Raw genomic sequence first — 27,826 nt, forward strand, 5'->3', positions numbered from 1 at the left:
AGCCATTCTGCAGTAACAACATCACTTCTGTGTATGTAGACGGCAATACTTATGTAGATGGCAATTCACAACAGATGGCAAAAGATTTGTGATTTTCACAATTTTATCAAAATTGTCTTATTATGACAAAGAGATTGCATGTAATTGCCATCTTGACCCCATTCGATTGTAAAATAATAGCAGACTGACTCCATCTTATTGACATTTTATCACCATCTTGATGCACCAAAGTCGCTTTGAAGACAGCAACTGACTGCAACCTCTATTCGAAGCAAGCATTTCAAAGGCAACAAGTTTGCAAGTTCATTGCACATGGTTGCCAATAATTTTGGTTGTGTCCATTGTGACTGTAACAAAACAAAATGCTCAATGTCACTTTCTGCACTTGCAAGCAGATTTAATGTTATGGCTAAATGTACAAAGTTGTGTCAGATGAGAAAACAAAAATGACCAGTATTCATGGTCCTCCCTGCATTTCGTGGCATTGTTCCTTTAGTTGAATTGAATAAAATCTTTCTAAATTAATCCTAAATGCATTCAGTTTACCCCTTTGGAACAACTGTGCTTTATGTGCTTTACAGTGGCAACCTGTCTTGCTCTCACTACCTTTCTCTGAGAGTTGGATGGTACTGTGAGCCACAGAGCAAACAAGGACAACAGCAACAGTGATCAATACTTCACACACTCTCCCTCCTATCTCTGCAAACCGCCTACACATGGTAAAATGCCACCAGCGTGAATATTCAGGATCTAAAGCTCTTGGAGTCGGGATGCTCTCAGGCTTCATGTTGCGAGGAAGAGACGAAAGTCGTTTCCACAAGAGAGAAGGAGAGGGAGCAAGAGCCTCTCTATCACTCTCTTTCGCTGTCCCCCACCCATCCACCCACCCAGAGCTGTCTGACTGTGTCTCTGCAGCCTCTTAACAGATAAGAGTGAGTGTTTTGGCTGCACAGTGTGAATCATTGAATAATGATGGCACAGGACTCAGTACGTATGAAGTGACTAACAAAAGCTCCGGATATAAGCACATACTGAGCTTCAACACACGGCTTCAAGCACTTCAAAGACTATCACGGAGGGTACTCAGGGTGCAATCAGAATGTTTTGAAGCACCATTTTCAGCAAAAAAAACATTTCAAACTGGGTTTGTAAATCAATGCTGCCCTCTTAGATTTCTTTTAGCCACCGTTAAGTGCATCAAGCCCACTTATGAGATGGGCCATTCCTAAGAATAGCAAGTAAATAAAAGGATCAATTATTAGAAAGGTTCTATAGTAAGCACACCAGCAACACATCCATACAGCTATTTTATTGAATGTCTTACAAAATTTTTTTTTAAAAAGGCTGTTTTGCTGTCTCATTGGTGATGGTGCAAGGTGGAACTCGTGTGAAGGTTAACGCTTCATTTTAGCAACAGCAACTGTGGTTCAGTCTTTCAGACCAGGGCTTACCAAGCAAACCTTGGAACTGTCACCTACCTGTGACTGTAAACTAATTTACAAACTAATTTACTGATTTACAAAAATACAAATAAACAAAGAACATTATTAGATCTACATATGTTGAACAGTTTTACAGCTACAGGTCAAGAACTGCATTTTGCATTTTGGAATGATAAGGTACCCCTGCGGGTACATGGATTGATATTTTCGACTATCATTTTTACAGTTGAAGCAAGTGCCAAATGTGAGCCACAGTTTACTCATTTGTTGACTGCTGTGCAACCTATAGGTTGCAGGAAGCAGTTTCACACCTTAACACATGATGGCTTTTCAGCTCGAGTGTCGACCTAGATTTGAACCTCTGTACTCAATGAACTCAAACTTATTTTCCAGACAGTCTTAATTAGAACATGATTACCTACATAAGGTTTAGATACATTAAACAAACCTGTATTTATTAGGAACTGTAAAATAGATATTGATAGTATAATCAGCAATCGCTGTTAAATTTATTAAGGAAAAGTCCAGCTATGCTGCAGACAAACAGTTTTTCAAAAGAAATCTATATGTGGTCTCTAGTGCACTCTGTCAACTGCTGCTTGTCTTGTCATTCAATTGAAAACTCCTCTGGAGTTCATTTTAGTGTCTGTATGTGCAAATGTAAAAATCTTCCTAGCTGTGCCGCTGAGGATATTAAAAGCTCTCCTATTCTCCTTCTTCTCCTCTTGGTCTTGCTGTCTCTGTTGTGATGGGTGATTCTTACCACATCAGATGTACGAGGCGCATAGTATTATCTTGACAGTGTTATCTGAGGACAAGAAATATGTTCTCCTCATGTAGAGGAGAACAGATTCTTCTGAAGCACATCACACAAATGTGCACTTTCACATCATAAAAGATTGCATTCATACAGACTGCACAGATATTCCTATCATTATATGTTACACAGTGCACAAAACATACATATTGCAAGCACACATGCACTCACAGAATTTGGAGATTCTAATAACACACATTATTAAAGCTTGTGAACCCAGAAGGTGGGTATTACTTTATTTTTAAAAAGTGCAACATCAAAACAGGTGAGCAACCCATTTAGAGTCTGGCTGCCTAAGGCAGCGAGAGAGTAGACTGAAATTAACCTGTGGCTATATAGCATGACAGCTCTACTAGATAAAACAATCTTTGCAGTTGGTTGATCTCATTTCCTTCTGAACTGCAGTCCCTGAATCCATGAATGAGGCAGAACCTGTGGTGGGGGCTCAAAGATAATAGTTCTATTTTTTCCCACTCCACAAGCAGTAGTGGTTTAAAGTAGTGAACCAAAATTCACAATGCACAAATTCACACTTTCTTTTTTTTTTAAAACAGGCTCACTATTTAACACAAAACATCATCTCTTCTGGACAGGTCGATGCATTTTCACATTGAACGAATCTAAAAATTTAACTGTCTTCATTCCATGTGGAGAATAAGAACACACAGGCAACGTTCTGTAAATAATTTCTCAAGAAAAGTGCAACATTTTGAAGGTTATGAAAAACAGCAGTTTTGTGATTGGGAAGCATCAATTAAAGCAATAAACATGGTAGCTGCACTATGCCGCTACTGTTCACTAACATGACTAAAACACTGTTGTGGTTAAACACAAACAAAGTTAGGCAGAAGCTTTATCCTGCAGTACTGAAGCAGCACACCATTTGGGCATTCAAAATAAAATGACCCTGCAGATCGGTGAGGAAAGTTATTGAGCTCGTGCTGCCAAGGTTGCTGAATAGATGCAATGAATCTTAAGTCTCTCTGAGGTTACCATATGAGTTACCACAGCAACGCAGTCTGGGACCACTATCACAAAGGCAACTTTGGCACATTGCCATTGTTCATTCAGAGAGAAAGAAAAATGGTGGCTGTGGGGCAGCGTGGGGGGAAGAGTGCATGTGGTGTAAAAGGACAGTGCACATTACATGATACATGACAGTTATATTTTTGTTGGTCCACAATATTACCAAAAGTATTTGCTCGTCTGCCTTCACATGCATATGAACTTCAGTGGCATCCCATTTTTAATCCATAGGATTTAATATGATGACGGCCACCCAGCTATAACAGCTTCAACTCTTCTAGCAAGGTTTTCCACAGGGTGTAGGAGTGTGTTCATGGGAATTTTTGACCATTCTTCCAAAAGCACATTTGTGAGGTCAGACACTGATGAATGAGAAGACCTGACTTGCAGTTTCCACTCTAATTCATCCCAAATGTGTTCTATCTGGTTGAGGTCAGGAATCTGTGCAGGCCTGTCAAGTTCTTCCACACCAAACTGGCTCCCAATCACTTCCACGTTGTTATAATACCACTAACAGTTGAGCATGGAAAACTTAGTAGTCACAATATTTAATAGCAATGACATTTTATGACTGTTGTTGCATGGATGGCATCTTATCATGGTACCACACTAGGATTCAATCCTAAGAGCGACCCATTCTTTCACAAATGTTTGTGGAAGCAGTCTGCATGCCTAGATGCTTGATTTTATACACCTGTGGCCATGGAAGTGACTGGAACGCCTGAATTCAGTTATTAGAATGGGTCAGTGAGTACTTTTGGCAATATAGTGCACTTGTAATTCCACAAGTTAATTTTGAGCTGCAGCAGAGAAATTGTTGTTTCATTATTACTTACAAAACTAGTTGTAGCTAACCCATTATTGCATTATGAACATGTACAATAAACATATTGCAAAAGACTGCCTAAAATCCAATAAATAAGAATAGCTATTGCATTTACACCCACTATGCACTCACAATGGAGTGTGGACAGTTCAGTAAAAGCATGTTCAATAAAAACATATTAAAAATAATGGATTTTATTTATTTGGTGGGCACCGGCTATTTAATGCTTTTATTAAACAGAAAGGCATGGGTCTAGCTAATATGCACAAGTCAACATTTGTTTACTAGCATTGCAGTGTTACTGTACATTATTCTCATGTCAGCGTCAGTTTTTGTTTTGTTTTTTGCTTAAGAAATTACACCACAGAAATTATTAATTGTTCTTTTACCTAATGCCTAAATTACCAAAATTTTAGCACTACAGTACGCGGCACCCACAGAGAGACAAGGTCTCACTGGCCATCAAACACTTAGGTTTATAATGTGGAAAAGGTCTAATATGTAATTCAAGAAAAATAAGGAGGCCCCAAAAAACTAAATTCTGAGCACTGACAACAGATGGTCATGTTGTGTTTGCTTTGCTCACTCTAATCCTACATAAAGCACTCTGATTTAAATTCCATTCAGTTTTATATATTTTCTCAGTCCCTGTCTTATGTTTCTTTCAAATGGCTATATTATTTTTCTTATTTTTTCCCTTACCCATCTTTCATCCCTTCAATTTTCATACGTGGGAGACTTCAGATAGAGCATGGACAGCAGTCTGCTTCACAGCAGGCCAAGCTCACATAGCATGAGGAACAGATGCCCAGGTGAGAACACTGCCTGGAGTGAGGCAATTAATCCGAGCTCAAGGTATATTTCTATTCACTATAACGCAGATTCTGCAAACCACTGATTAGTCATTTAACAACATCTGCAGTTTGGTGCTTGATAAGCCTTGCTTTCGGCTGTATTCATCAATACAGCTCTGTCTCTGTGTACACAATCAAGCTCCACTGAGCCATCAGTCAAATGTGAGCATCTGTTTCCTCGAATGTCCCTTCACTGTTTCCCACTTTAGGATGTTCTCTTGCTCTGAACATTTGTTTCCTCTGTCTTCTTTAGTCTTCACTGTACATTATCTGCAAAAGAAAAAAATCGGCAAACACAGTATATAGAACTTGAGGATGCAAAGCACTTCACTGCCATTTGCTGTTCAGTGTTTATGAAATGGGACGAGAATTATTCCCGCTCAGTTTCTGTTCTCACTTCTAATATTAATGTGTTTCAAAATGTACCAGTTGGTGGTGCATAGCTTTGTCCATTTTCTCCATAAAGAGGGCTATGATGAGAAAAGCCTAATGCCACTGAGAAAAACATACAGCAGCATTATGATCATGAACAAGCCCTGGTGGACAGTGAAGCATAGACAGCTTTGTTACAGCATACTTTGATATAGTTGGATGAATACAAATGGATGTTGTAGAGCACGATTTCACCTCAGTATTGAAATGCTCCTTGTGGTGTGACAGGGAGCCTTTTAATGGCTTGATCTGATTTAGTCTGATTTGCTAATGGATGAAAGTGACACTGTTGTTTGCAGGCAAACAAGTAGATCTTTGATTCCCTATGTGTTATCGACTTAAGGCTACCTGAGTGGCATGTTGTAATGGTTTCTGTGTGCTTAAATATAGTGCCTTTTTGTTCTGAGCACTATTTGTAAGCCCAATTTTGTTTAAAAGGATAACACTGTGAATAATTCATTATGTGACTCGGTGGATTGAACTAAATCAAATCACTTGAATCAAAGTGAATTCTGCATTGTGCCATGCTATTAAATGTGCCCTGCAGAGTAATCTTGTAAACAAACAAAAGTCAGGTTTGTATTAAAATGTTACCTACCAAAATGTGTGCATGTGTGTGTATACTTAATGTTTAATAAATGTGTTGAACTCTGCAGGTCTGTGTTGACTGTATAGCATTTTGTTGTTGTTTATAATGTTTACTAGCTAACAGCTTTCCTCTTCTGTGTCGTTGCAGGTGCATTATTACATACAAGCATGTTACCACCACCTGTAGATCAGCATAACCATGTGAAACCACAGGCAGGGTGTCCGAACTCACGGAAGAACTTTTGCATATAACAAAATGTCAAAGCTAAAGGTCAGAAACTTTAATGTAGAAACATATTATCAACTTTTCTAATGTTTCTCTCAAATGTTTTAATTGGTTATCAATTAAAGATCACTGAGAAGAATTTCATAAAAAAAAAAAAAAAATTATTAAATCAAACCAAGCCAGGATAAAAGGTATTTGCTAAACACTTTTCTCACAACTACCCAACTGGTGAACTATGCCATAAATTGGGAGCAAATTGAATTGTCAGTAACAGAAATCTACAGATAATGGGTGACGCAGACACTCAGTATCCAACACAGGAAAGGTGGAAGGGGGCGGTGAGGTTCCTGAATGAAACAACTATTTGACATGCATCAGACAGACCATAAATCCTGCTTTAATCCGTTCAAGGAGTGACTGAGAGTCTATATGGTTATTTCACTTTGTATGATTCTAAGTGACAAACAGCTTCTTACCAAGCCTTCGAGTTTGTCTGTTTAAAATAGCTTAAAGCACTTTTTTCTTGTCACGACTAGAAGACATCCAAAATAAACTAGTTTGCTTTGAGAATATATTTTTGAGACAACTTTAGTTTAATACCTGTAACTCAAGTACCGTTTATAAATACTTCACCTCATCTTTGTCATCATGTTTAACTCCCTCACCTCATGAGCAGACATCTATACACAGTGCCTAACATCTGAGGAGTGTACTAAAAATTAAGTCTGATATAGCCTTCTTGAGATAACTGGCTTCCAAACCCTAAAATCCCAGTCAGAGATGATGAGCATCATGATGATGGTTATCAGCTTCATTAAACTACTCTTACTTAATCTGGTTCTGTGCATGCTCCCATAAAAGGGGCTTTCGGGGTGTCATTTCACTCATTTTACTCGCAAAATGAACAAGTAAATCATGCATCCATTTACTTATCCAGTTAGGGTGGCAGGTGGTTGGAGCCCATGTCAGCATTGGATGGGAGGTGGGGGTACTCCCAGGACAGGCTGCTGGTCCATCACCGGGCTCACACACAGAGACAAACAAACACTCATGCTGACATCCACACCTACGACTAATTTAGAATCACCAATTAACCTAACAGGTCTTTGAAGTGTGAGAGGAAACTGGAGCAACTGGAGAGAACCCATGCAGGCACAGGAAGAAAATGTCACCACCAAGAACCCATGTCCCAAAGCAGTCGACCCAAGGGAAACACTGTAGGATACTCAGAAACTAACTTCAGTAGATATTTCCAGGTTTAAATAACACCCCAGTGAGTGTTCCCTATAATCAGCTGTAGGAGGTGTTTGAAAGAGAGAACTGCCAATTGCCTGTTGTAGGCTATATCCCCTTTGACATTTGTCAAGCCAATCTATCCATGGGCTTGCCACACTGAGCAAAGTAAAAAGATCCATAATTTTGAAAGGTTAATAATCTTGGTTTACTTCCTAAGGTTATCATCCCAGTAGTAGCCTAGGTATTTATTTGAAAAAATAAACAAAAGCATGACCATTTGCAGTGTGCCATCAATATCATCAAATGTATTTAATGTACTACTTTTCCATTGTTTACTTCCTTACTGGAAGTATAAAAATCATTGGTAAAGCATTCCAGTACAGTAGCAGAAGCAGCAGTTTCTGTTTTGTCATCGGGTTTGATGGACAGATAGTATTATCAAGATTTCATTTTGAATGCTTTACAGATGGTTGCCAACCAATACTTGTATCCATAATGCCCTTCTGCAAAGTATTTTTATTAACTTCTACAGCGTTTACAAGTCATGGCCTCTTTCCTCCCAAAAAATCATCTCTTGCATATGGCTGCAGAAAGATGTTCAATATTTTCCTTAACTCCTCAACATCCCGTCCTCCCCAAGAGACAACCATCAACTAGAGAGAAAGAGACACACATTGAATCATGGACAAAAGATGGGCAGCCAGCTAAGCTTTCCTCGCTTGACATTGCTACACTTAATGCAGTCCTTTGGCAGCCAACAAGGTTTCTGCCATCTCATGCTTTATGCAACCAGAGCATATTAATGTCAAATTCCTGAGAGACTACAATATATACACTTGTGTTTCAGGGCACAGTAAAGTTCTATATCATGACTTTTTAACTTTTAATGTTAACTTTAAATTTTACCATTACTGTAACTGATGCTTACAGGATGTTTGATGTTAACTTAAAAATCAAACAATCCATAAGTTCTTACTCAGTTATGACATAAATTCTAGACATAAAATTGTACCAAGAACTTTAGCAGTTTTTCTAATGATGTGTCTTAATCTATCAGGATAATTGCATCTGTCTATATATCACAGTTAAATAAATGCTTATATTACAGTAGCTCTAATCAGTATCACCATGCAGCTCAATGTTTTTGTGTTACTGCCTGCAAATTTGCGGTTTTTGGTTCACTCTTGCAAAGCTAAAGCAAGTGGCTGAAACATAAAGCACTGAAGAGCTAAAGATGGTGGAGATTTAAAAAAGAAACTTTTCCTGTGTCGAATGGAGAGAAACTACCTAAAATTAATGCCAATGTTTCTCTGTGTAAAAAATGTGACAATGGCAATGTATTTGCTTTACAGTTTAAGAAAATCTGTCCCCTCATATAGACATCAGTTTGCTTCTAAACTCAGAGTTGGGTATGGTCTCTTTTTTTAAGTTATGTTTTAGTACTTTCACTAATTGGTCATTAAAATAGCATTTGATACAATAAAATGCTGCAAAGTGATTCCCTGTATTTTGTTTTTGTGCTGTAATAGCGACTGACGTTACACTAGCAGCCACTGTAGTAATTATAGCAGCACACTAATTTTAGTATAAGTGGTAGTATTAATTTTGTTGTAGGCTGAAGTAACAACATGGTCAGTAAGTGGCAAACTTACTATAAAATAGCTTGCACTTTTGCACAACTGACTCAGGGCTTATACTTATCTGTGCTGTATTACTTCTGGTTTTACTATCTTAATCATTAATCACATCACTGTTATGCATTATTTTTGAGGTATCAGCTCAACTCTCTTCACTTTTCTGTACTATTTAGTTGACTGAGTATTCTTACTGTTTGTCTCTAAATCCACTATGACATGGTGTTCCTGGATGGTGGTGGGATAGTGTTCCGGGGGCAAGGCCTCGCTCTCTCACTAACTCACACTCTCGCTGTCTCTCTCTCACTCTCATCTTCTTAGTGGGCGGGCAGTGGGCGCGATGACTAAGCCAAGGTTAGGCATGTGCTAGAACATAATCCACTGAAACCCAATATCCCTCCTGCCCACCTACCATGATTTCATCACTTAAACAGCAACTGTGTGCTATCATAAATTAGCAGATAAATGAAGAAGAAAGTTGCATTACTTTCAGATGTACTGTGCAAAAGTTTTCCAAGACTAAAGCATTACTGAGCAGCCAACCACAATTACATTTACAAATCTGTATTTTGATAAAATAATAATGATAGATTTTAACTCGGTTTTAAAAGACCTTTGCTGTGATTCCAGCACTTATTTGTGGTTAGCAATTAGCCATCGTTGGCAATGAGAAAATTTGTACTTGGAAGCATTTAATAATCTTGCTTTCAATTTTGATGATTAAAAAGTGCAGTCTGGCCATGAGAATTTGATAGCATCAAATGAAATCACCCCTTCTTCATCAAGGCAAGCCATTAATGGGGTCCAATCTTTCAGGGGTTACACTTGAGGAGTCACCAGGCCCCAGAGACCATGTTTAGACCAAACAGAAGGACAAGGAAAAAAGAGGAAAACAGAGAAGGGGAAACAGAAAGGGAGGCAGGGTATGGAAACAGAACTACACTGGGAATAGAAAAGAAAGGAGGATGCTTTCTATTTTTAGATCTAGATAGCATGAGAGAGGAGAGGCATCACCCTCTCTCCCTCTATCCCCTCATTTCCCACATTCCTCCTTGGCACGTGCAACAGACACTCAGGACAGCTCTATGTTTCTATGTGCTTCGAATACCAATAAGCAAGAAGCAGCTGGATGCTGGCAGGCTGACATTCTTCTGCCTTCTCCTGTCTGCAGAACAGAGACAAGACAAGGGCTGGGTGTCTGACAGGACACACACATGCACACTTCAGAGGACACACCAGTCAGGATAGGCAATAAGCCAATAAGGCCAGACTATCTGACGCAAGTGACACTTGAACTACGAAGCAATGAAGATTATAGATGATAGGCTTTGTTGAACATTTCAAAATGAAGACAGAAATTTGTGGAGTGTTTCAGACTGTCATCAGGTAGAAACCATTAATATGGTGACAGACAGAAAGATGGAAAGCTACAGTATCTCACTAAATCAAAATGAGGTACCGTTAAATCTTTATCACTGATAGGTAATGCATAAGAATTGACTTTGACATTGTGAGGTTTTCACGAGCATGAAACGTGGGATGCTGTAAATGAGACCACAGGAAAAAAAAATGCCTCAGTTGATACATTCATACAGGACAGCTGCCTTAATGCCAGACCTTGTCATCCTCACTCTGACATGTCCTCTCACTTGCTCCAGTACCAGCTCATTCATGTATACACGAGGCTCCATTGGCACAGGCAAAGGCAAGCTAAAATCAACAAATCAAGTCAGCCCAGTGCAAGGAATAGAGCAACATTTTCCTTGATATCAAAATGTATTGTTAAATCTGACCTTGTCTTTTTTTTCCTTCTGCTTAAAGTTGGAATAAAAAAATTGTCTCCTTTGTCCAGCATATGAATGTCTCTGTAAAGGGGGTTTTATTGGGTGATGGCAAACATTGTTATATCAATATCTGCACACTGATTTACAAACTGAGCAGGAGAGAGAAAATGGGATATACACTGTGCTCTGTTATCAGTGATGAACAAAATAATCAGTTATCAAGTAACAATAACAATAACACTGGCTGAAATGCAGCCCCAAACCATTACAGCACCTCCACCATGTTTCAACTGTAGAGACCCACTGTTGTACCGCTCTGCTAACCTCCTCCATTAGACCTGTTGTCATTGATTTTTTAATCCAGTTGTCCATTTCCTGCACACCATGCCAAGGCAGCAACCAGTTACTAGTAACAAAGTGCCTAAAGGTAAAAATTTTAAATCAGTTCTTTGCTGAACTGTGTGTTATGTGTAGACACAACACTGGTTCATCCCTTGAGTTACGTGCCTTTTTTATGCTTGAAGGTCAGTGTTAAGTTTAACAGACAGAAATTATGAGCCACAAGGACTGGAGTGAAAATGGGTGAAAAAGCAGCTTATGTAGGAAGAAAAACTTTGAATGGCTTTCAGAAAGTCTAACAACTATGGGTGTGTGTGTGTGTGTGTGTGTGTGTGTGTGTGTGTGTGTGTGTGTGTGTGTGTGTGTGTGTGTGTGTGTGTGTGTGTGCGTGTGTGTGTGTAAGTGAGAGAGAGAGAGAGAGACAAAGCCAAAGCATTAATGCCAGTCCAATCCATTAATTAAATCAAGCAATCTGATTGGTGATTAGCTGTGGCATAATAACCATACACATCTAAATCAAATTCCTTTACAACCGTGGTCTCAAGTGGGGACTGCAATGAATCTGAAGCCCATATTCATTGGTCTGCAAAATATTTTGTTATAAATCTACTTGCTATAAATATGCACGGATGGGAACCAGTTATACAAATAAAATAACCATATGTTTCTTTTATGACTTCTAAGTTATTAATGGGTGTTCAGAAACTGATGTGATTGTGTCAATTTGTCATAAGATCAGTCACTTCTGTCAAGGTGCAAAGAAAAGTTCTTCGTCATTTTGTTTATGTTTTTCTAACAAGCCTTTGGTGAACATTTGTTGTTTTGCAGTGTAAATAATCTTGACTTATTTTGACTTAACTGTTTTTCTGTAGTTTGCAAACTAGTTTGCGAAACATGCAAACTAGTTTGTTAGCCACACATTGCATATCTTTGAAGATCTAAAGACGACATGCAGAGATGTGTGAAATGAAGGCTGACACATGAAAAAGCAGAATAGAAAAAACTAAATGGACAGAAAAATGAAATAAGGGGCAGCCAGAAGGACCTATTTCTTTACAAAAACAATGCTTTCTGAACATATTTTTATAAGAAAAACAGTGTAAATTTAATTGAATCATTGCTATACTTGGGTAAGGTGCAGGACTTTAGCTTTCATGAGCTATACAATCATATAACTGCATGAATTGATTTTTAAGTCAATCTAATCCAGTAAAATACAGCAGAAACTAAGCAGTTATAATTTTGAGATATAATTACAAGTGGCAGAAAATAAAAGTATGCTATTTATACACTTCAGAAAATGTAATCAGTTACTGCTATTGTCCACCTTTTATTCATGTAGTCACAAAGGAAAGATTTTGGTGAAAAATGCAGCTCAGATGGACACAACACTGTGCACTTTCCAGGACTGGGCACAACTCTTTAAAGTGTATGAATGTTTTGCTCATACACATGAACCAGCAAAGGCACAGAAAAGCAGGCATACACACATATACAAACTCATGTCCTGTCACTTTGCGCTGGACACATTGTTGAAGTGCTCGAGATAATAGCATTTGACAGACTGCTGGTGTGGTTGTCATGGGGATCTGATCTGAACAGCCACTAGCTACCACAGCAGAAACAAAACAGAGGGCAGGAGAAAGCACATCAATTCCCAAAGCATTGTCCAGGAATGTCATCTCAATTAGCAGATGAGACACTGTTAGGGGTCAGTGTCTGAGAACCAAATTATTAAAATAATGATGATCAAGATAGGAATGCCTAACTTTGGTCATATTATGCCTGAAAAGAACATGTGTAGCATTGTTTTAGAACTGGTGTGAACCTGTGCTTCAAGCCAAATTCTAGCAGCAAAAAAAAAAAAGAAAAATTCTAACAGCACACTAGGATTGTTTACTAACTTAGTAAATTAGTAAATTAGTGGATTATTATTTGACAACTAAACACAGGTTGGGTAGGTAAAGGTAAAGCTGAGATTGATGAAAATATCATTGTTTTTGCACAAAATTCAATATCATCCTTTCAGTAGTTTGTTAGTCAGTCTGTAAGTGGTAGACCAGACCAGTTCAGACCACCACGGCCACCCACAAAATCTTTCTGCCTAGCTGCCTGGCTAAAATAACTCAAATAAAGGTAAATAGAAATGTGCGTGTTAATATGCATTTCAATTGTCAATATAGTTAGAATGCATTGGATTGTTATTGTTTACATTATTATTGTTTTTCCTGAACAAAAAAAAAAATATATTTCATGGGGACATATAGATTGCAATTTACCTCCTAATATTTTATAGCTGCATAATTATTTGAGGTGTACCTACAAGTCTTAAAATATGCTGCTTAGGGCTCACAGTCTGAATGCATAACCAGCCAGCTAAGTTTACTAAATCCCATATTTGTTTGCTCGAACTGCATTATGTTAGGAAAGTGGAGGTATGAGCAAAGTATTTGTGGTTCACACAACAGCAGTTATGTAATTTTATCTATCTCGCAAAAGTATTTCAAAACTCACACCACAGATGCAAACATTTTGTTTATGATGGAGACTCATTAGTAGGCTACGTTTTTTGAAATGCACAAGATGCTAAATAAAAACAGCAGCAGGTTGAGTCAAGATGGTGCGGGAGCTTTATAGACTAGGCTGTGCTGTGGATAACTGTGCTTGCTAAGCTGAACTAATGGTGTGAAGCTGCGAGCCTCAGTAGGCTGCAGGTGGAAGCTGCTCAGCACACACCAACCGGCAAGCTGAGAGAGTGTGTGTCTGATGAGCTCAGATGTGTGCAGCTTTAAACAAAGGTGTGTTTCTGTCTGTTAGGAAAATTAAAATGTACATCTCAAATATATGAAAATGTACCCTTTGGAACAATTGCTGTTTGACTTTTATTATTGGATTCATGCACTGGCACTCAGTCATAGCAGCCTACTCACTGAGACATGACCGCTTCTGAGAGAGCGACTCCTTATTGTTGAGAGGGGCACCAAGCTGTAGGGGGACAATCAGACCGGCACTCTCAGTTACAGTTCCAGTCAATTTGGATGAAAATGCCACATCCAATGGTTGTTTGTTTAGAGAGAGTTCCCAATAAAGCTGTGAGTCACAAGTGAATCACTTCACACAGGAGGAGTGATGACTATGCTCCAGCAGGGTCTAAATACATTCCTCTCTTTTTCTCTTTGTGAGGATAAAAGCTGACTGGATTGGCATGGGCTCTGACTAGGGTTCCGATGACTTCAAAGAGAGGCGAGGGATGTAAGAGAGGGGGACAGAGAGGCAGAGGTGGATAGATGTTTCACTTGTGGTGCTGTCGGTGGACAACGGGTGAGAGTGCACGTGTGTGTCAGGGACCGCATGAGAGAGACAAAGAGAGAAAGTTAGTTTGAAATAGTGAGTATATGAGAAACATCAAAGACCTGAATCTGAACAAAAGAGGGCATGAGAGTGGGCGGGGAGACAGAAGGGGGAGATGGGAATGAAAGAGACAGAAATGAGAGGGCAAAGTGTGAACACCAAAGCCAGAGACAGTGATGGAAACTGGGATAAAAAAAAAAAAAAAAGTTGGGACTGAGAGAAATGTTTTCACAAGTTTGCACAGACAGAGAAGACAGAAAGTGCAAGAATATTTTGAAGATAGACCACTTTTACTTCGAGCTGCTAAAATACACAGTAAAGAAGTAATGCAGAAAAAAACGTTCTTATTTCTATTTACTTTTTAACACTCTTGATGTGCAAATATGATTTTTGCTTTGGCAACAATTTGAGGCTGCTATGAAATATATACTGTTTGAGAACAGCATCCCTCAAATAATTTTATTCTGCTTCTGCTGAATACTTTGGTGGACGATTTGAGAGGCAATGACATTTACAAAAAAGCAGTTAAGAGTAATTAGCTGATGGTGATGTGGTTCGTGTATAACATAATGAATCTGATGTCTTCAAAAATGATAAAGTCTTAAAACGGTATCCAATTCACAAAAAATAAACTAACACATGATAAAATAGCCATTCCGTCTTATCTGTCGTACACCACAACAGGAAATAAAGACAATGCTGTCATCCTGTCCTTAATTGGATGATAACGAATCACCTAGTACTATACACTAAATGCATCTTGTAGTTAAGATATTTTAGAGCAAATTGAGAAGCAAAAGAGATAACCAGCTTTTATAGTTAGCAGACACAAGGGAATTTATTCACAGTAGACGGTGAGTAGGAAGGAGTGAGCCTTCACTAGAAATGACTGGGGAGTACATTAGAAGTAGAGGCTGCATGGAATCCGTTTACATGCAGATCGTGTTTGTAGCACTGGAGGGTCAAGAGAGGAGGGACACAGTTACAAACAAGGAGAGGAGAAGGACACATAGAGGTTTCGGATGGACGTACAGACACACTGTGAATGTAGAGAAATCAAAGAATTCAGATAAGACTGTCAGCTTCACTGTTTTGTCCTACATTTTACCCCTCTTATTTTTTTTTTTCTTTTTCTCTGTCCTCATTAAGCCCATCACACCAGCGATGGCAGAGAATTCATTCACAACTCTGGGGCACTCCTGTAATCTTTATCTAAATGTTGAGCTGGAATTAAATGACGAGGCAGCCTGAGTCAACCTCTGTCTTAATGCCCAAGCTTTCTTAGACCATTATATAACCCTAACAGACAGGCCTAAAGACTCCAGCTGTGGCAGACATACACAGAGAGAAAGGCTTAGAGCAAGATGGGCCTAAGTTTCTACTCACTGACTTCACAGTGCTTTCAAAACCATCACTATGCATCAAATTAAATGTTATGTAGCAAATTAATTTTTGCTACATAAAATTGGCCTATGATGATACATGTAGACTTGCAACATTTATCTCCAGTGCAGAAAAGTCTAATTGGAGTGTAGAAAATCTAAGCCTTTGATGTTGGTTATTCAGTGCCCTCAGCCAGGTTACCTAAAACAAATAGTTTATTTTATTCTTTAAAAAAGGGTTTCTTTCTTGCCAAAGTAAGATTAGCTTACTTTAGCTGAGATTGTAAAGACTGTAAAAGTTACTCAGACATTAACAGACACAAATCTAACATGGGTACATAAAAGGGACTTTGTGCATTTCCAGAAATGTAAAACTTGTCCTTTAACTCCCAGTTAACAAGTATTTACACAATTAAAAAAAAAGAAAACTCAACTTTGTTGAGCTACAGTAAATTTAGTACACATGGTTGTATGTAGTAGATATTGATCAGTTTATAAAAATTAGCATTTCAGGGTTTGAAATCATTCATCATGAACATCACAAAGTCAATGCTGACATGGATTCAAAAATTTCATTAAATTTGCATTAAAAGTTTATATGGAAAAAAAATCTCCATTGAGCACCCACCTCGAAGCCTGTAAAACCAACCTCATTATCAAATGAGAACTCTTCATGAGTTTACATTGCTTTTTTTTTTAAGACTAGTGGTTTTCAATTTTGCCACAACGGTATGAATTTGTGCTACTGACAGCTGTAGAAGCACAACTGAACTTAAATTTTTCTCTCCAAAGCCTCTTGTAATTTGACTCAGCAAATGGTACGATGGTCCTTCAACTCATTTGGCTTCTCTCTTACACTTCTGTTGCCTCTGAGCCCTAGCTTTGGGCATACTGGGGCTGGAGCCAACAGCTTGAACTGATAAGACTTGGGACCATCGGGATCCTCTACCAGATTAATGTCTGCTTCAGGAGATTCTGGAGAGGGGGAGAGTCCACTACCTCAAGAGTCTTCTGTTGCAGAGGTGCCTCAACAATCCATTGCTCCTTCCTCAGCTCTTCCCTATGTCCCCTCTTGGCCTTTGGTCCAGTTTTTAGGATGTTTCAATATTATGCAGCTTGTTATATGGACCAGTTTAATAATTACTAATATTGACCAGTTGCTTGCAGAGAACTCTTATCAGAATTCCTATGGCATTAGAGACAAAATATAGGCCTATGGTTTTGCTCTGATATTCCCACCTACTGTGTGTATATATTCTCTGTGTGCCTTTGTGTTTATTTACGTCGTGTCTCCTTAAAGAACAAAAATGTGTCTAGGGAAAATTAACTATTCACATTATCCTCCAGTCCCTCCTGGTATTTGTTGAATATACAGTAGCAGTTATATAGCATGGCTGTGTGGATTATTGTAGCTTCCAGTAGACTGATGAAATAACAATACTACACTACTATGAACTGTAGCATGTGTCTCTAATGGCAACACCTTTAATTATTGTTTAGTTACTGACATCAGAAAATACAAGAGAAATGGATTAGTTTGATACACAAAGCCGTAAGTGCAAATTTTCCACCCAAAAGTGGGGGCCAAACACCCACACATTCCCTCAACACTGTGTGCAAAAAAAGAATGTGTGTTTTCAAACATAGGAAGAGAAATCGCCTGGCTGGCAAGCTGACATACAAAGAGCCCTACTTCACACACAAAGATTTCTCTCTGATCTGGCAATTATAGATCATTCCACCTACCCCCCCACCCCCCCAACCCTCGTTCTCCCGGTCTTAGTGATCTTCTGATTGCAGCCTGAGAGAGACAGGCAGTACAAGAACCCTTCAATCTTGCTCTTAAGTGAGAAAATGCTGAAAATGTATTCAGTTCCCTCTGCTTTATGACTCATGAACAAATGTAGGATGGTTGAGAAATTGTATTGATAACAGGGCACGCTGATATAGGGCAGGTTTAACAGATGCAGCTTAGAACTAAATTGAAAAATGGTTTCCAGGGAGGAAATTGATTTGTAGCAAATGAAACATAATTTTAATATGTATGCTTTTGTTTTTTTTACCTGCACTTTGAGTTATAATTTCAAACAAACAAACTTAAAGTTGAAAAAACATACTGTTTACATCTAGTACTTTAAATGATCTACAATATCATATAGGATTACAGCATCACACATAAACATCAATCACTTGATTGCATACTATGCTCCTAATTTTGTTCCTATTCAACAGATCTGAGACACCAATAACATGAAAACAGTGGCCAACACCTCAAGTGGGTTAATAATGGTTGCAGTTCTGCATCATGTAACACTATTCTATTACTGTTGTACTGCTGTGATGCGGAGCAGAAAGACTGTCTTGTTCTTGCAAAATGATCTCTTGTATACAAGCACTTAATCAATTGACAAATCAATAGCACGCACTAATATCTTTGCCCTATTTGTCATTTCTGTCTGTTCTTTACTTCATCACCAAGGCTCACTAAGTGCAGTGCAGCATCAATACACTTTACAAAAGTGTAAATGACAGAAATCTCTGAAGCATAAAACACAGAGAAAGTGTATAAATACACTTCTAAAGAAATATTTACAATAATTTTTAACATAACAAAAGACAAATCATTCCTATTCGTATTTTAAATGCTAAAGCTGTTTTTGGAGAGGACTACTAAAACAGGAAAGGCATAGTTGGATTCTTTGGTAGTTGCTACGTAACTGCTGATCAAAATTATAACCATGACACATCATGTAGTATTTGGTCATGTGAACCCTTTTGACTGCTGTGTGATAATCTGAACCATACATAAATCAAAAGTATCCAACAGAGTTTTTTTTTTTTTTAAAGAAGCTCAATATAAAAGTCATAGTTAAGGTTTTATCATACAGTATATTTTATCTAACGCTGTATACCCTAATACTATAAGACCACACTACAGTACATTACTTAGTAGAAAAGACCAGGTTTCACCAAAGACCAATTACTTTTAAGTAACACACGCTTAACATAGCCATAACTATAGGCAGCAGAGTATAAAATGTATTGACTAAAGGTTAAAGAACTGGGAGCTGCATGTGCGTGTTCCAGTAGCCAATATATCATCAGTATGCCCTGGTTCCTTAACACCTGACACAGGCCTTTTTAATCCGGGCGATATCCGAGCCAGTATCTCACTCATATTCTGTGGTAGACTTGGGTAGCATGGGGGGTCTAGCCTGGGGACCCTTACTGGATGCATGCCCTGCCCGGGATGCAAACCACCAACTGTTTTGGAACAATTAGTTCCAAAACAGTAATGTTACCACTTCACTAGAGAAGAGCTAGAGAAGATGTGGTAGGTGAAGGTAACAGTGGCCCCCGTGGCAATTGGAACACTCGGGGCAGTGACCCCCAAACTGGGAGAATGGCTCTAGCGGATTCCAAGAACAATGTCAGAGAACTCCAAGAACTGTCCAGACGAGCACAGTCCTAGGAACGGCTAAGATTCTCCGCAGGCCTCTGGTAGAGGACCTGAGTTTGGAGGACAAAGGCTGCCCACAGGGCGAGCTGGGATTTATATATATATATATATATATATATATATATATATATATATATATATATATATATATATATATATATATATATATATATATATATATATATATATATATATATAAATAAAAGCTTGAGGGTCCTGCGCATATAAATAAAATATATACATATATATATATAATTTTTTGGCAGCTCTGCATGAGATAGAAACCAATCTGGCAGCTGGAAGAACAATTACTGGATACCCATCGGCAGCTCAGATGTAAATAAGAGTGAGCTGGTGCCTCAGCTGTCAGATACAGCACAACAGAGACAAGATCAGGCTTCGGTTTATTGCAAAAATTATGTAATATTAAACATTTATCTAAGTCCCAGTAATGAATGAATGAATCATATAGATAGATAGATAGATAGATAGATAGATAGATAGATAGATAGATAGATAGATAGATAGATAGATAGATAGATAGATAGATAGATAGATAGATAGATAGATAGATAGATAGATAGATAGATAGATAGATAGATAGATAGATAGATAGATAGATAGATAGATAGATGCCATATTTTAAATCTGATTATTTGACTACTATCTCCCATTACCTACTGCTCCCTTAATTACAGATTTCACATACATACTCACATATAAATGGAGAGACACAAACACACACAAAGCTCTAGCTGGTGAGAGATAATGTTCCTCCTCATGCTGAGTGGCTATGAACAGAGCTGTTTTAGGCTCACATAAAAAATTCAAAACTCTCTCTTAGCAACATTTGCCCTACATAAAGAATACACAAATGCTCACACACACATCATAGTATCATTTATGCTGTACACATGTGGGCAAAAATGAAAAAGCATGTATTGAGACAACCCAGGTACACTTCATGATATCAGCCTCAATCGTTTAATGTTTGAGCAGCAAGACATAAAAAAATACTATTATACACTAAATCCCTCATATAGTGTTTATCTATTGGGTCCATTGATTGGACACTTTATTGGCATCTTTTTATTAACTGGAGGAGTTCTGACATTTTACTTGTTAGTGTTGCCTCTTGATTCATATACTGGGTGTGTAAAATTTCAGGGTCACTGTTGCCAATAAATCAGTTTATCAAAAAGCCAGCTGTGTGTGTTTGTGATTGTATTTCTGCATGTATTCCCCTTTAACTGCTGTGTACATGCTTTTCCATTTTCAGGACATCTGTACATGCATCTAAGCAAGGCATTTGAATGCATGTGTCCTTGAAGAAAAAAGGCATCTCTGCACACATCTCCACAACAAGCAGGTCAACACCTCAGCTCAACCATCCATTTTCATTAGACACTAATGACAGGAGTGGAGGGGTAGATGTGCCAGAGAGAATATAAAGGATATAGTTAGGCTCCCTGTGGATTGACTATCAAACCACTATCTCCTGCCATCAAGCATAAAACTCCCTCTGCTCAATTACATAATCCTTCCACATCTATATACTACTAGCAACTGTCAAGTAGATGTGGCCAGTTGTTCACCATTTATTGAGAGTTTCTACTGTGTATTTATGATATGGATGTACGAGAGGTCTGAGCAGCAAAACAGAGAATAAAAGAATGTTTCCCACTTGAGACTTTAGCTCATCTTAGTGTTGCCCTCTCAATGTGGGTTGCAACACCTCTGCCAAGTCATCTCCATCTGAAAAGCATTTAGGGCGCCTGTTCATCATGGCATTATTCACATATTTATTGGAGAGTGCTCCTCCAATTCCAGTTTGCATTAAACCCACTCCAGAAACAGGACCGTCCTTGCTGCCTTCACCACAATCTTTCATTCTGCAAAGTATCTAGGTCAGTCGATGTACAAAACCAAACTGTGGCCATGTGTGGTCAAGTGGTGAGAAGTGAAGAAGCTTCATGACTAAGGTAGCAGTCTGGCCAAAAATTTTTAGAACAGAGTGGTTTGAAATCAGTCTTCACTCATTATGTTGAAAAAAAAAATGATAATCAAAAAAACTACAAAGTTTAGCTGCTGAAGATACAGTAAAATCTGCCAAATGAGGACACACTCTAAGGATTTTTCCTTGTTTCACAGATGCTTCACAGTATAATCAAAGAAGCAGATCAATAGCAAGAGAACGGAAGCAACATCACATACAACTGGAAAGCTGGAAAGACCTCAAGTCAATATTTGAAGCACAAATCAGGATGCAACTAGTTTTCCATGCATTTGCATATTATGGTACTGTACCATGTTGAAATGAAATTTAATGACAGACTTCTTCCAGTGTCTCCACAGATTGAACTGACAAAACTAGACACATGCATCCATCCATCTCCATTATCCTCAACATTAGGCCTGTTTAATGAACAATCTAGCCTCAGAGTCTGACATCTTACTTTTGGAAGTTCCTAAATAACAAAGCGGTCCTTCCTGCTGCAAACATCGCACCACACTTCATCCAGCAAGTCTTCACCCACACTGGCAGTAATATTGCCTTACACGCTGTGAGCGCCATAAAAGACCGTCAATCCATGACACCATGCTAAGCGTATCCTTTCCGTGGTGTGCAGAGGCTAACGCAGATAGAACAGCTTTTGCTGATGGCTGAAGAGAATGAAATGAAGACATTCACTCCATGGTTGAGTCATCCACAAGTAAGATGAGAAAATTATCACTTCACTGGTGCATCTGAGAGACTGAAGTAAAACAGGCCACTGTTGCTGTATATGTTTAATCAATTTGCAGGTCACTGTAAGTTATAATCCAACAATGCTTACATATTAAGTATTGGCTTTTGCTTACACATGCTGTAACATATACAATATGTTTAACAATAAAACAGATCAGAAAAATCCAGCCATTAGGCAATGGCAGTGCCACCAGGGAACAGAATCTGCTCCTGGTGGCAACACGAGCAATTTTCGTTATTTGTAGATTAATCTTAAATTTAGCTTTACTATTTTTGTATAAAGCAAAGAAAATATTGTATCTAAATCAGTGCACCCAAGGAGCAGTGCCCGTAACCTTTTATATCTGTGTGCTACAATATAATGTAAGTGTCAAAGTTTTTGTAAGAAACTACAACTCAATTCTCAAAGCAAACACATGTTATCTTCCCTGCAGATTATTATTATTTCATGAAACTATTTAATGGCTTAGCAGTGCTGGATCAAGGTGTCTCAGCAGTGTGTCTGTTCACTCCTAACCCTCTCCCAAATCTCTAGTGTAGTAGCAGAATAAGTAGGGAAATACACCAGTACAGTGGTTTAAAAGCATGGGCTTTCTTTTAAAAAAAAGAATGCCAGTTAAAAAGCATCCAACATATATGCAATAAAAATTATGATTCTACACTTGATTTCATGGATGTTGTGAAAGAAAAATTGCATGTGCTCTCAGTGTTTTCATTAAGCTTATGTAGCATCACAATCCTAAATCAGCCATACCACAAAAACATTGTCTTGTCATTAGTACTAGCAATTGCCACTGCGTAGCTCATCATCGAGTAAATTGATGCAAGAGAGACACACATGCTTACACTCTCCCTCACACATGCAGACTAAAAATAGCAGCTGCCTTACCTTTCTGTACACTATCATGTTGGGGGACTCATCTGCTACCCCATTGGTCCCCTGCCCACTGCTGTTGGTCTGTGCCATGATCCAGCTAGTAAATCTGCCAGAGGAAATGTCAGGTGCTCCTGTTGTGGACAGAATGGATATTTTGGCTCATCAAAAAAAAACAATGAAGCCTGAACGTGACTTGTAATTACCTTTACCAAGAAGAGAGCAATTTACAGGCTTGTGGTCTGCATCATGTTTCAGTGTATTTGATACTTCAAAAGGGAACAGATGTTTGGAGCTCCAATTTGGGTACATGTTGTGACATTTCACAAGGTCTCGACAAGGACATTTTTAAGAAAAAGGTGGTTGCTTTTAAACAAAGTGTGGTTACTGATACAGTACACATTTCCAATGAATGGGGCAAAAGTTCAACTTGAAAAGCAGTGACAGGTAGATGAAAGGACTAACCTACTATCACTCTTTTCTCAGATGAATTCACAGGGCACCACTGTGTAAAACGGTAATCACCTTTGACCGTTTGTTTACATCGGAGAGTTCTTTCACGCCCTACATGGCACATACTATGGATACAACCTAAGGTTGCAGTCGCAAGATAAGGTGGGATATAGCCCCGGACCATGACAGTGGTAAATGCAGTAAAACAACACACCGTCCCTGGAGGAGGTAGGCTACTCTACAATGCAGCTTGGATACGTGCATTCGGATAGAGCAGCCATAGTCAAAATGTGCAAGACTGTGCAAATGTAACGGATACGGTATGCACATTACAGCTTCATCATTCTTTCTTCCCCTTACGACACCCACACGACATCCTTAGGAGGTTTAGTCTGCAACACGAACAACGAAGTCATGTAACCCGCTCTTAACATGAGGCCGTTGGCTCAACTATATTGTGCTTTTCTTACCACAACCCGCTGCCCGTCTCAGCACCTTGGACAGCTACCGCGAAACGCCCGCGTCCCTTATCTTCTTGAACGCCGCTTAAATACACAGAAAACACAGCGACGTCGGTCACGGGAGGAGAAGGGGGCGCTTACCTGAAAAAACACGCAACCCGCTGTAGGACTCCTGAATCCTTGCAGGGATGGAAGCCTTGTCCTTTGCTTTCAGTATGTCAACTGGCAGACATAGGAATGCGAGGGGTATTCATTGGCAACGTGAGGAGGCAGACATTCGGTGTACACTTGGTGTGGTACAGCTCTCTGTCTCAATCTCTCATCTCCTCTTCTCCAAGCGGTGCTCAGAATCACGGGCGCGCCACCACGGAGCGTCGAGAGCGTGCATCGATCTATGACCAATCGCGTGTGAGGAATAAATTACAACCGGTTTTGGAGACATACTGCTATTTTTTTCAAGCTCAGATTGTACTGCTATGCACTGCAGCGAAATGCTCGTTCTCAAAGCTAGGTCAGGGCGACATAAACCGACCACATATTAATATTTTAATAACTGCAATCTATAGCAAAGGTCATGAGAGTACACTACAATTTTCTGTGCTTATGGAGAAAGTCGTTTAGTCTGTAATTAAAAATAAAGCGGTGTTGTTCCAATTAAGCATGATGGTATACTCTGCAGCCAGTAGTATCATACAGTTTTGAAGTAGTCATGTGCCATATGATACATCACAATTCTACTCTACCAGAAAGCATGTTGTGAGATAAATTAAACCACTGCATTACATTACTATTCATATTAAAGCATCTCTTATATTGCTAAATAAATAGTCTAACCATTTTCCCTTATTCTGTTACTTTTAATCACAAGAAATAATGTAAAGTTCACCTACTGATTGTCAGAGTTAACAATTAATTATCATGATTACCAGCGGATACTTGTCGCGAATCAGCCTTTTTTTGGTTGCAACTGCGAACTCCATTCAGTACAAAAATAAGCTGAGAGATGAGCTTGAACTGAAAGTCAAACAAATCTTGGCTAAATGTTTTTCCTTGTTTTGGGTGAATCGGGTATAAGCAAACATCAATGTCAGCTTCATTTTAAGTCACCATTCATTTTTTACAATACCTTTGCAAATGGTCTGTTCTCCCCAAAGAAATAGATGAGTATTTCTCTCACTCAAATGAATAGCTGAGGGTAGGCAGACCAGCTATAAACGATAATAAGATATGCCGTTTCACTCAAATTCAGCATTTGTATTTTATAACACTGCAAATGTAAGAACTGGGATATACCAGCCATGGATTTATGTGATTGGGCATGCCCAGTGCTGCAGTGATAATTAATAAATAAATGCAGTCTGTGACTCTGTGGTAGCAACAGTCCAGGCGTGAAAGATGACAGATGTGCCCTTTCTCCCAGTGTACAGTATGTAACTGTATGTTTATCTGTCTTCAATCCTCCCCCCTTTACTCTCACAGGAATCAGCCTCTCTACAAGGTTGACCAAACATCCAGTCTGCTCCCTGTTTTCCTGTGAGCTGCAAATTTGTAAAAAATGTGCCACATTCATTGGTATGCTGCTATAGCAACTTTGTAGAGATAACAGGCGCCTCCAGGTGACTGCTGTTGTGAGTTGGTGCTATATAAGTAAAATTGAATTTAAAATTGAATTGAATAATAGGTTTCTAAGCCAAACACCAATGGATATTACAACCTTGGGTGATAATGAGGTAACTGGTGTGATTTTATTATAGCTTTGCATTCCTTTCATTGCTTCTTTATCATCTGTCATGCACCCTAGATGCTTTAATTTTTTTGAGGAAGTTCATTCTGTTCAGTTTAACTAGAGTGAGTTTTTAGAATTTCAATTCTGTCTTGCCTGGCTTCAGTCTCAGTTGATAAAGGACTGGCATTTATTTAGCACTTTTTTAGTCTTACTGATCACTCAAAGCACTTTAAACTATTAGTAACTTTCATCTCATTGGTGATTTAAAAAAAAATGTCTGGCAGTGCTGCAGGAAACAAAAGCAGCCTTTAACACTCATAAGCAGAAAATAGTTCTAGATAGACGAGGAAACGATATATGGCTATGTGCTATCATGCTCAAGTGGTTAAGGTCAGATGGACGACATTGCTGAATAATCATGAAACTGAACACATCATGAAACTGAACACATCAATTTCACATCAGTATTAATCTAGGATTTAGTTCATGTGGGTTTATTTTTATATGTGCTTTTATATGCTACTTTTAGGCCAAATCAGTAATTTAGATTCCTCTAAACTCACCTTATGGAAGTAACTTGAGCCCAAGACTAAAGTCAGATTTAGAAATGTTGGCATTACATTAAGCCAATAATTACATCAGTTTTTTTAATTATTATTATTTGTTTGTTTGTTTGTTTTTTTATCATCTAGAAATAATTAGCACTTTCACGTCCCTAGAATATTGAGACAAAAACTCATTCCTGTCTTTATCTCAGCAATGGCCCCTTGTTTAGTTTTCCCACCAGACCTCTACTTTCCCTGCAGACTCACTCAGGGTGCTGCTGCAGTAAAGATTCATAAATCTTTATACTGGCTTCCAGTGGGTTTAGAAGGGATGTGCTAATGTTAATTTATTAATCATTAAATGCTCAGAGAAATTTTAACCAAATTATGCTTTGATTTTTTCAACCAAAATATACACTACCAACCAAAAAGTTCACATTTCAAGTGAAGTCATACTTGCATTCATCAACTGTGAGTTGCAAATATTATACACACTGACAAGGTTAGAAATAATGTTTTTTATTGCTTCAAATAATAATATTGTCCTTCAGACTTTGCTTTTGTAAATTACAACAGTTCTTTTCATAATTATAGTTCTTTTCATTCTAATGAACAGGAATATATGTTTTTATTGTCATTACACATGCACAGCAAACCTGGATATGTACTAAAATGATGTGTCTGTATGTGCTGCCATTACATTAAGTTTTCTTTTTTTTGTTTTTGTTTTTTTTTTCCTTAAGTAATCTGGAGACATTTCACAGTTTTGCCTCTGTACACCGTCACAGTGGATTTTAAATCAAACAATCAAGTATTTATTGATGATGTGACAGCAGGTAGAAGTAGCAGGATGTATTCAGAAGTGTACAGGGTTATACTGATTAAACAGCACTGCAAATAGAAAGAAAAGAAATGGAATACTCTTCAAAGGCCATGCCAGTCTCCTGATCACACCCCAATAGAGCAGCTTTTCCATTATTAAATATAAAACTGACTGTATAAAAACCCACAAACCAGCAGTAGCCGAAGGTGGCTGCAGTAAAGGCCTGGCAGAGCATTACAAGAAGGAACCCCAGCATTTGGTGACATTGATGGGTTCTAGACTTGAAGCAGTCACTGACTACAAAGAATTTTTATCCAAGTATTTTTAAAAAATCCTCATATATATAAAATTATGTTAATTTTGTCTAATTAATTTTCAGTCTCTGAACATGAGAGACTATTTATAAAAATGGCTGTAACTGCTAAACAGTTAATGCAAAAAACCTCCTGAATTGAAGCAGAAATTCTGCACTTCATAATCACATCTTGTTTGTTTGATTTAAAATCCAATGTGGTGGAGGCAAAACTAGAAAGACTGTGTCTGTCCAAAAATTGTGGGCCTAACCATATTATGCAGAATGTTGACTGAACCATATGAGAGGATGATAAATGCACCCCAAATGGAGCTGCTTTCAGATTTAAAGTAAAGATTTAAAGTGATATGATTTATTACATTTTCTGCTGCACCTTTGCATCCTTTATTAAATGTGATAATATGTCTTCCTATTTTTTACTATTACTTTACTAGACTATATCATACATATTTGATATTCTGTAATTTAAAACTATTTAATAGAAG

At 38.3% G+C, this 27,826-nt stretch overlaps 1 protein-coding gene across 2 annotated transcripts in view; it reads right to left on the reverse strand.

The window, feature by feature from the left end:
- The window catches only part of rgs7a (regulator of G protein signaling 7a), a 52,767-nt gene extending 28,500 nt beyond the window's left edge, over positions 1-24,267 (reverse strand). For both annotated transcript variants that reach the window (XM_030747790.1, XM_030747792.1), the window contains exons 1-2: positions 24,076-24,267; positions 23,036-23,154 (exon numbers count right to left, since the gene is read on the reverse strand). In XM_030747790.1, the coding sequence (XP_030603650.1) occupies positions 23,036-23,113 (78 nt within the window). In that variant the 5' untranslated portion in view covers positions 23,114-23,154; positions 24,076-24,267. The remainder of the gene's footprint in view (positions 1-23,035; positions 23,155-24,075) is intronic.
- Between the last annotated feature and the right edge of the window lie 3,559 nt (positions 24,268-27,826).

Source organism: Archocentrus centrarchus, chromosome 15 (genome assembly GCF_007364275.1).
Source record: "Archocentrus centrarchus isolate MPI-CPG fArcCen1 chromosome 15, fArcCen1, whole genome shotgun sequence".
Classification (NCBI taxonomy): Eukaryota; Metazoa; Chordata; class Actinopteri; order Cichliformes; family Cichlidae; genus Archocentrus; species Archocentrus centrarchus.